Genomic DNA, 11297 nt, shown 5'->3' on the forward strand with positions numbered 1-11297 from the left:
CACTTCACTGATGAAACTGTGACTTGACACGGCACATACTGTTGTACTCATGCTGATTTGATTGCTTCTACTATTCTCATTTGTAAGTGGCTTTGGAGAAATGCATCTGCTAAATGACTAAATGTAAAAGTGTATTTTATCTGTATTTCATCATTTCAGCTTTCATTAACAAAGTTGTCATTTTTTGACTGTTAAAACTCCTCAAAGTTATACACCAAGATAAAATAGACAACACTTTCTATAAAAAGGCTGCAAAATAGGGCCTGAATCTCTTCTTTTTCCAACAAATGATCACTGAAAGGAGATGCAGTTTTGTTTTTTGTCTATTTATTTTCTATGAGGACTGGGGTTTTGTGCAAATGCAGTTTAAATGTTTACAAATGCAAATGTTTACACTTTCATTCAGTAGCAATTTGTGTAAAAATGGAATAGGGTTGTTGGGATTGTTAACGTTAAGGAGTAATATTAAGACGTTAACTTTTTAAATTAATAGGGAAATCAGGCAGATATTATTTTATTATAATTAAAATAATTTAATTTAGAATTGTAAAATATGACAATGAAACATTATCTGAACTTTAGCTTTTGTTGCTGAAGTTCATTTAATAATGTATTTTTGTTTAGTGCATTTTTACATTTTGTTCACAAAAATTAGTTTGAGACTGGCAGACCCCTGAACTTTTTTTTTTTTTACTTATTTTCTGTGTTACCACAAGAGGGCAGTTGAGCATCAGTTACTGAAGCACTTCACAACAAATACAGCCCATTCCAATGACAAAACTCACAACAATCACAGTGATTTGAAATATGATAGGTTTACATCAAGTAAAGGTTTAGATTGTCAGGAAGATTTTGCAATCACTTGTGCCTCTGGCTTTCCCATGAACAGTTTTGCAAAACTCACAACTACGCATTGCATACATGTGTGGTTATGTGCAAATTCTAGTGCTATGACACAATAGATATTAAAAGATCCATTTAATTACTGAACAAGCAAGAACCACTGTTTTAATCAAAGGTATACGTTGCTATTATCAGGCTCGTTCGGGTGTGACAAATTCTAAGTAACAAAAACATACACACTTGATGTGAATATACAAATGTAATTTTAATAACTTAGCCTATAACTTTTGCAAGTTTTTCAAAAATGGCAACTGTAGTTTCGTTATGATGATCTGGATAATCTAGACTATTTTACTTTCCAACTTGACTTTTACAAAATGTTAGCTTCGCTTCCTGACCTTCAAATAAACTAAATGCATTACATGTAAATTTAATCAATACGCACTTTTTTTCCAAACCAATCAAAATTAGATGTTCATTTATATAGTATGGAAAACAAATGTTTGTCAAATTAATCATGAAATCAATAACCAAATAGCCAATATTTATATTAAAGAAACAAAAAACAAACTCTCTGAAACATTTGTAACTAAATATGTCTGCATGAAGCATGAAGTTTGATTGGGCTTTGACAGAACATACACCTCACATCATGATTCCCCTCCACCAGCGTTTTCTGAAATGCCAAAACACTCATTAATCTAGAAGTGTTAACATGAGGATCATATCAACTAACCCAATTGGCCATTCTACATAAAGCATATTATATCGAGAAATAAAGACAAGGGCAAAAAGAAAATCCATAATGTTAGATGAAGAGCCCTGCAGAGCCAAAGGAGCACACGCTCCAATCGCCCAGGGGCTCATATCGACATATATTTATATTTCTAAGGGGGTCAGAATCCAGCTTGACTTCTACACATCAGTACAAAGCGGGACCGTACATGTGCAGCTCTCCAAATCCTCTGGCCTGGATTTGAAAAGCACTTAAAGGACACTTCAATTTCAAGACGACACAGTTTTTCTCTACTTCTCCTGAGAGACACCCATTCTTATAGCACAGACTCACCTAACCCCTAAACCAAATCACAACAGCCTTGAAATGTAAAATGTCAACAATTGCACCATTTTTATCATAAGCCTTGCTTCCCTTTTTTTTAATGTCTATATGGTTCAAAAAAAAAAAAAAAAAAACAGGTCTGGCTGAATGCATTAGTGCAAAATCATTATTGCAACCATCTCAAGTTCACACAAACATTTAGATCAGCAGCAGTTTCAATTATGACCAAAACATTGTACATTTCTAAAATGATCTGTCATTCAATGAGTGAAAAGAAAAACTGAAAATATACTGATGGGAAATGAGCTGATGCTGACATTATCTGAAAACAAACATTGAGTTATTAGCTTGGCAATGCTAGGAAGCGCAACTATGAGATACTGTGAACTAAAAATAGCCTATTTTATTTGTTGTAATCTTGTAGTTAATATATTTCCAATAAACTGGATACTGACAGCATCATACAACTCAAAACAATAACGCGGTCACTTGACTTATGGGATTCATTTTATGGAAGGCGCAAAAAGAAACAAGTCAACATGCATGGAGGGGTATGAACTAGCCTCCACCGAACGGCATACTGTACTGAATATGCAAGTGTACTGCGCTCCTTGTCTCCTTTTGAGGGAACGCAAATGTTGAGGATTAAGTGGCTTTTATTTCAAGCAGCACAAAGCATACAGAACAACAACTGAACTCAGAGCATTCTGTTGCGTTTATGGGTTGGGGAGTCTGTGATGACGTCGGCGCACTGGACCGAGGACCGCTTCCTGGTGCCCGCGCTGCCAAGGTGGAGGGCCATTTCCTCCGATATGAAAGTGTTCAAGTCCACATCGTGCAGTCCATTCCGCCTGCGCCCTGCATTCGAGCTGCCGCTGACGTGAGTCGGCGAGCCGGGAGTGCTTGAGCGGACGCTGATGCCGGCCATTGCTCCACTTAGACCTGGAAAAGAAAGATGAGATCTCATTTATCATCATCATCATCATCATCATCATCATCACACACACTTTTTCCACATGTCAATGCCACATTTGCTACCCATGAATAATGATACATTTTAAACAAGTTTGTGGTGGGCTTAGCTGGCTGTGGTTTTACACATCCTCTAAATAACAGATTGTTAACAACTGTAGGTGTGATGTGAATGCAACTTCATGTTTCTAGTGTATTAGAGTGATGCGGTGTTTGTAGAGCTATGACAAGCTGTGCTTGAAAATAAACCTTAAGGTCCTTTCAGCCAGATATCTTACTCTAAAAATACTATGGAACGTACAGTCATGCAATCCTTGTACTTGAACCATGTGAGGGTCAATGGAGAAAATTATCTTTTAAAAGGTCTGACAGCCTACACAAATATTTCTCAACTTGACAAAAACATACATATTACACACATATTGTGTGTGTGTATTATAATATTATATATATATATATATATATATATATATATATATATATATATATATATATATATATATATATATATATATATATATATATATATATTCAATTTTCTCCATATATATATATATATATATATATATATATATATATATATATATATATATATATATATATATAATCTGTGCAAAAGTCTTATGCCACCATTAGATGTTGTTTTAGCAATTATAATGACCATATATAATTAATTCTCAATCACTTTATTAGAATATAACCAGAAAATGCAGGAAATTTGTATGAAGTATTAAAAAACAGAATTTATTTATTTATTTATTTTAAATGACTTCTATAGGCTAAAGTGGCAAGTGTTTATTGACCTCCCCTTACACTTGAGCAATAGCAGGAACCGGCTCTCTTAAACCTAAATGGAATGGAAAAACGCTGGAAGGCTAAGAAAACTTTCAAAATATGATGAGAAGTTTCTCAGATTTTCTTCTTTTAGAAACTGGAAGAAGTCCAGGAGGTCACACTAAATACTGATTTTTGCCTAAAGAAGGCATTTTGTTCTGAATTTTATAATTATAATTTTCTGATTTTGTTTTTTTTACTTTTTTTTTTTTTTTTTTTTTTTTTACATATTTCCTGTATTTTCGGTTTGTAACTTAATAAAAAGACATATACAGTGCATATATATATATATATATATATATATATATATATATATATATATATATATATATATATATATATATATATATATATATATATATATATATATATATATATATATATATAAAAAAAAAATCTTTAAGTGTTGTATATATATATATATATATATATATATATATATATATAACACTTATATAACATACGTTTTTGAGATATTTTTACTAGTGGGTGCAGGACACTATACTTCATTTATGTAAGTGAGGATAGCAAAATAAAGTAAACTGTGATATATTATACCTAAAAAAATTCTTCATACAGTGGACTACCAATAAAATTGATAGAAATTTGGGACCAAAATTTATTCAGACACTTTGACCTGACCATGTTTTGCTTAAAGTGTTATCTGACATAATAAAGATGAATGTTTTCTGACACAGTTTAACTCTGAGATCTTGTCATATTTTATTACCATTTTTTAACTATAGTGAATAAACTGTATTAATGAATGAAATGTTCAAGGTGTCTGAATAAACTTGGTTTTGACGTATATACACACACATTATATATAATCTTTTTATTTACATGTAATACTTATATTAACATTTGCATTTTTTTTCCTTTCTTTCTTTCTTTCTTTTCAGGTATTCTTTTTATATGACCATAAAAAATATTTTTGTGTGTGTGTGTGAAAGAGATAATGTATTTATACAATAACCACCATATGTAGACTACAAAGTGCAGTCACTAAATGTTAAGACACATATATGCAATGTCCTAGGTGATCATGTTCAGTCAGCTGTATCTTAACAATGACCGGGAAATAATATTTACCATGTAGTGCTATGGCCTCACAGAAAGGCTGTAAATCAGTCTCTACAGATGATACGGAGTCCGATGAAGGTGGTCGGTTAGGAGACATGACAGTCAGTTTCGGGGCAGCTCTAGAAGTCCTTGGTGGTGGCGCTTTACCACATAGGAAACTTATCAAATCTTCCCTTCGTATAGTTCTCCTTCGCTTTTTGACCCAGGCCAAAACATCTTTATTACGTCGCTGATGACCAATCTGGATTCCTAAGTCAAAGCTTCTCTTATGTGCATCAACACTCTCTGTTGAACAGATCACATTCGCATTAATTATTTATGCAATTTATACAACAAACAACAGTGTGGGGCACTACATGTGTGCAAACTCAAATCTTTAATACCTTTGTAAAGATTAGTCACTGCTGTTGCAGCATTCTGAAATGGAGACCACAATGACAGTCCTTGCTGATGACAGACTCGATCTGCAAGACAGAAATAAAATCAGGGGCGCTCATGTGACCTTAAAGACAACAGAGATTACCAAAATAAATTAGTTCCAGAAAAGTGTTCAGATAGGATTTCTGTTGTTAACCTTTACACCATAAGACTGGGGAAATCATATATTTTCTAACTGCGTAGATAATGCATGTCAAATTCAGCTGGTTTTGCAAAGAATTAAACCATGTTCATACTATTTCCAAGGAGACATTAAAGGGTTAGTTCACCCAAAAATGAAAATTCTGTCATTAATTACTTACCCTCATGCCGTTCCACACCCGTAAGACCTTCGTTCATCTTCAGAACACAAATTAAGATATTTTTGATGAAATCCGATGGCTCCGTGAGGCCTGCATAGGGAGCAATGTCACTTCCTCTCTCAAGATCCATAAAGGTACTAAAAACATATTTAAATCAGTTCATGTGAGTACAGTGGTTCAATATTAATATTATAAAGGGACGAGAATATTTTTGGTGCACCAAAAAAAAAAAAAAAAATAACGACTTATTTAGTGATGGCCGATTTCAAAACGCTGCTTCAGGAAGATTCGGAGCATAAATGAATCAGTGAATCGAATCAGTGGATCGGAGCGCCAAAGTCACGTGATTTCAGCCGTTGGCAGTTTGACACATGATCCGAATCATAATTCAATACACTGATTCATCTGTGCTCCGAAGCTTCCTGAAGCAGTGTTTTGAAATCGGCCATCACTAAATAAGTCTTATTTTGGTTTTTTTGGCGCTCCAAAAATATTCTCGTCGCTTTATAATATTAATATTGAACCACTGTACTCACATGAACAGATTTAAATATGTTTTTAGTACCTTTATGGATCTTGAGCGAGGAAATGTCATTGCTCCCTATGGAGGCCTCACTGAGCCATCAGATTTTATCAAAAATATCTTAATTTGTGTTCTGAAGATGAACGAAGGTCTTACGGGTGTGGAAACGACATGAGGGTGAGTAATTAATGACAGAATTTTCATTTTTTGGGTGAACTTACCCTTTAAAGTGAGTTTTAAATAATTAAAATAGCTCATTTATTGCTAAAATAAGATACACTTTCCATTTTAAACATTTGTACAAGCAAAAGCTGCAATTAAAAGGACACTTTACAAAAAATATTAGGAATTGACAGTCTATGTCACCATTCACTTCCACTGTATGGAAAAGGACATAAATGCAGTGAAAGTAAATAGTGACTGAGGTACCCAACATTCTGGCTAACATCTGCTTTCGTGTTTGAAAGAAATTCATACAGGTCTTGAAAAACATGAGTTAGTAAAAACCTACAGAATATTCATTACCGAATTAAAGAGCATATGCCATTTTCAAGAGGGGAAAAAGAAAAGGTTCTAACATTTACACTTTTTTTATATATAAATATTAATGTATTATTTAAAAAAAAACAAATAGCCAAATAAAGCAAAGGATGCACTTATCAGTACAACAGACTATGAAAGAACAATGAAAGCGACTGGTGACCGTGCCTGTCAGTACCCAACGTTTCTTTTTGTGTTTCACATAAAGCAAGAACTTCATAGAGGTTTGGAACAACATAAAAGCCTGTAAATAAACAGTTTTCATTTTGGGGTGAACTATCTATCCCTTTAAGAGCGAGTTCAGTAACCCAGACAATGACTGTGTCTCAAACCCTAGTGAGCAGCAACCTGGACAGGACACTTTGGCAATACAAGTGTGTTCTTCTAATGTTGCACAAAGGTTGTGGAGTGCACTAGGTTTTGAAACACAGCCACAACAGGACACAAGCTAGCTCACTAACCGGCAGGGCTTTCTCAAAACGTGTGATTTTAGAAGACTATAAAGCGTAAATGTGTTACATAAAAAAAAAAAATCTTAAAAGCAATTACTCCTATACAGATAGTTTAGACGAAAAGAACAAAAAACTCGAATTAAAGGGCGAGCTAGCCGGCTTTCAGGCTACCCGGTTAGCAATAGCAAGGCCAATATAATAACAACGAACAAACTGTCAAACACAGCCAGACCGGCGCGGCTAAAGCTAATTATCATTCACACGGACAAAAACAAGCATAAAACGGTGCTTTTGGTGACTTTAGTAGCCAAATGATACCGGTAAGTGGTTTTTTGGTCGAAAGGTGTGGTTGGATCGAAGTTTACGCGATATTTTTCTAGAAGCGAAAGGTCTTTTTAGGCGAGCTGCTGGAAGTCGGTGGGCCGCTGATAGGGTCTCTTTCTCTGCCCACAGACCTTTATAAAGTTGCGCCACCGCCGTAGCGGAATTCTGGAAGAGATGCCACAGTTTCTCCTGGTTCTGGTCCACCGCCTCCTCGCTCGGTTCTTCCCTTTCGGCCTCGGCCAGGCATTGACGCTCCCATTTGGAGAACCAGTGTTCGGGTCCGTGTTCGTGGATCTCCGCTTCGCTCTCCTCCTTCTTCTCCTCCATGATGAATACTGAGAAACTTCGGTGAACTTCTGCTCGTTTTTTTGAGTAATTTCTTGATCTTGTGGGTTAATTCGCGTTCATGAAATCACACAACAACTGATAAGCGTCGGTTAATTTCCTTATTTCTGGATTTACAGGTCTGAATTAAAACCAAATGAAGAGAAATGTTTTGTCTTTTGTGACGCCGAAATTTAATTACCCAGGACTGTAGCTGTCTACCCCGGTCAGAGGAGCGCTTTTGCCTTGCGCAGGTCCTCGATGTGGGCGGTTCACATTTAAAACACGCCCACTTGTTCTGCGCATGCCCGTCTCAACGCTGTTGCTCTCTGATCATGGAAAGCAGTATAAGAGTCAATGGGTGGAGCTTAAAGGATTAGTTCACTTTCAAATTAAAATTTCCTGATAATTTACTCACCCCCATGTCATCCAAGATGTTCATGTTTTTCTTTCTTTAGTCGAAAAGAAATTAAGGTTTTTGATGAAAACATTCCAGGATTATTCTCCTTATAGTGGACTTCAATGGACTCCAAACGGTTGAAGGTCAAAATTGCAGTTTCATTGCAGCTTCAAATCATTCTACACGATCCCAGACGAGAAATAAGGGTCTTATCTAGAGAAACCGTCACTTATTTTCAAAAAAAAAATTAAAAATTATATACGTTTTAACCATAAATGCTCATCTTGAACTAGCTCTCTTCTTCTTCTTTATTAAAATTCTGGCAGTGTATATGCTGCTAAGTGTGTTACTGCCCTCCACAGGTCAAAGTTTGAACTAATTGTTATATACTTTCAATATTGTATATGACAATTTAGTTCAAACTTTGACCTGAGGAGGGCAGTAATACACTTAGCAGCATCTACACTGCTGGAATTCAAATAGAGAAGAAGAAGAGAGCTAGTTCAAGATGAGCATTTATGGTTAAAATGTATAAAATTGTATTTTTTTGAGTGATGAGTGATGGTTTCTCTAGATAAGACCCTTATTCATCATCTGGTATCGTTTAAAGCCCTTTGAAGCTGCACTGAAACTGTAATTTTGACCTTCAACTGTTTGGAGTCCATTGAAGTCCACTATAAGGAGAATAATCCTGGAATGTTTTCATCAAAAACCTTAATTTATTTTCGACTAAAGAAAGAAAAACATGAACATCTTGGATGACACGGGGGTGAGTAAATTATCAGGAAAATTTTATTTGAAAGTGAACTAATCCTTTAACGTCAGGATCCCATCTGAAGGTCCAGCCACACCCTAACCCCAACCTTACCCTATCCTTAAATCTAATTTAGATTGAGCTCCACCCATCAGGTCCAGAGAGGGGGAGCTGGACGTCATCTGGCTCTGAAAAGTAGGCTATCACACTGCTGTATGTTGTGCTACATGCTAACATTAGCTTTTTAAATGTTTATTAATACTTTTAAATTATCTGAAAACCATTCATGATAGCAGCTTGTAAAGTATGCCTAATTTATTGGATTAATTTAAAATCATTTATTTGACCCACATTCTTGTAGATAAATTTAGCTGCAAGTTTAACTGGAAACTCAGATAAGCTTTGCTGAGGTTTTGCTCAAACAAGGATTTTAGAAATAATGCTTTGATTACATTTCTGAGCAAGTAATGTGGGTGTTATCGTGAGTAGGCTAAACCACTTCAGACCTGTAGGCAGCAAGTTTGAAGATGAAAGCTCTTAGTGTAAAAATCATGTTAAAACCAATTGTAAGCAAATGCCATTGAAAATCTATTCAAAATGTAGGCTACTTTAAAGAAATGGCATTCACTGAGGTTACACAAAACACATAAAATTATAAAATGTACACCCTGAATGCAATGCAAGTTGCTTTGGATAAGCCAAATGCATAAATGTAAATGAAAACCAGCCATAACAGTTCTTCTCTTTGTATGCTATGTGAAAAGGTTTGATGACTGTACTTTGCATTACAACATCCGTAAACAGGATTAAAGTTTAAGTAAAATACTAGATTATTAACTCTTAAAGGAAATCCCATCCTATTTAGTACCCTGTAAAATATTTTGTAGGATGGTACAAATTCCTGTGAACAAATAGTTCACTATTGCATTCTGACTCACAGTGTACAAATGCAATAAGATATATGCTATATTAAACATAATACAATGTGGAAAAAGCTGTCAAGTTCATTTCAGATACTCCACACATTTCCACTCTTTTTAGCATTTATGCTGAGCTGACAAGTTCACACATGTATAGCCTAATTTATAAAAATAAAAAAAACTGTAATAAACAGATGAATGCGTTATATCACACGGGTAGATGCAACATCTGTCAATTCTGTTATCAATTTGCACTGATGTAGAAAGTATATGAAATGAATGCAAGAACACTTAAGGGAGAGAGCATCACTGAGAAAAAGTTATTTGAAGAATCCCTTGAATTGGTTTTTGTCCAAAATTATTTGGCTGAGAATAAAAGTTTATTTGAAACAGAACACAAACACCTTGGTCATGTTCATTTATTAAGAATACGTCAGTCATTAGAGAATACAGAGCATTATTTTTTGGTTGAATATCAGATAAGTTGCAGAGAAGTTTATTTCTGTGACATTTTCAAAACACGAGTGACTACTTATTACCTTATGCAGACAGGACCCATGCAGCTGCTTGTCCTCCTTGCCAATATTTTTGTGCAATTAAGGCGACCTCCCAAACCCCCCTCACACACACCATCCATACTGACTTTACAATGTTGACGACCCTTCTCAGTCAGCAGGAAATAATCTAAACATATCAACAACATGGTCATCACTGTGAAAAAACAGCATATGCTGGTAGGTATGTTTTGAAGCATGGCAGCTGGTTTGAACTGGTTTATGCTGGTCCTTAGTTGGTTATGAGCTGGTTTAAACTGGTCCTGAGCTGGTTATAGCTTAAACCAGCTCAAATAAGCTGGCATGCTTCAAAACATACCTAACCAGCATGCTGCTTTTTTTTTTTTCAACAGGGATGCCAGAGAAATAAGATAGATCACCCCATATGATCAGACACAATAATATTTTTTTAGAATAATCCAGCACTGACTTCAAAGGATGATGTGATTTCCAAATGATTATAAGCGCCATATATTTTATGGCTACAACATGATAAATATTTACTGTGTTGACAGTGTATTTTGCATAATACAGATGTATTAAATGCAGCAGCTATAAGTCCTATAGCTAAAATGAGGGAAATTATCTCAAACTTTCTTTCTTTGCAATTACTTAAAATGGATAAAAACGAGTTAAACTTACAGTAGATGAATATATATAAGAAATAAAAAAAATAATAAAATTGTGGTTTATGTTCGTCCCCTGTCTCAAGAAGAATCAATGAGGGAGTTTTGTTAAAGATTTTTAAAAAACTACACAATTCCGTAATTTTATATATCCCAGATATGTAAACAAAATATTAAATAACAACCACAAATATACGTTGAAACAGCAAAGTTTCAATTAACTCTACTGTGAGGCAGCATTCGTGTTTATGCTGCTCGCGGTGTGCGCCACTGTTTGGATCTCCATGCGGATGTGACATTTCAGAGAGGAGCGCGACCGCCATTTTGAGTTTTACCTCAAACTGAACA

General features: G+C 35.0%; 1 protein-coding gene across 1 annotated transcript; it reads right to left on the reverse strand.

Moving 5' to 3' along the window:
- Window positions 1-572: 572 nt before the first annotated feature.
- Window positions 573-7989, reverse strand: lg1h16orf72 (linkage group 1 C16orf72 homolog). Its single transcript, XM_048202892.1, has 4 exons — window positions 7503-7989; window positions 5176-5256; window positions 4802-5077; window positions 573-2845 (listed from the first exon to the last, which is right to left on the reverse strand). Exons 1-4 carry the CDS (start codon window positions 7696-7698, stop codon window positions 2601-2603), a joined length of 798 nt encoding a protein of 265 aa, XP_048058849.1. The 5' UTR covers window positions 7699-7989; the 3' UTR covers window positions 573-2600.
- Window positions 7990-11297: the final 3308 nt, after the last annotated feature.

The sequence above is a fragment of the Megalobrama amblycephala genome, linkage group LG1 (assembly GCF_018812025.1).
Source record: "Megalobrama amblycephala isolate DHTTF-2021 linkage group LG1, ASM1881202v1, whole genome shotgun sequence".
Taxonomy (NCBI): Eukaryota; Metazoa; Chordata; class Actinopteri; order Cypriniformes; family Xenocyprididae; genus Megalobrama; species Megalobrama amblycephala.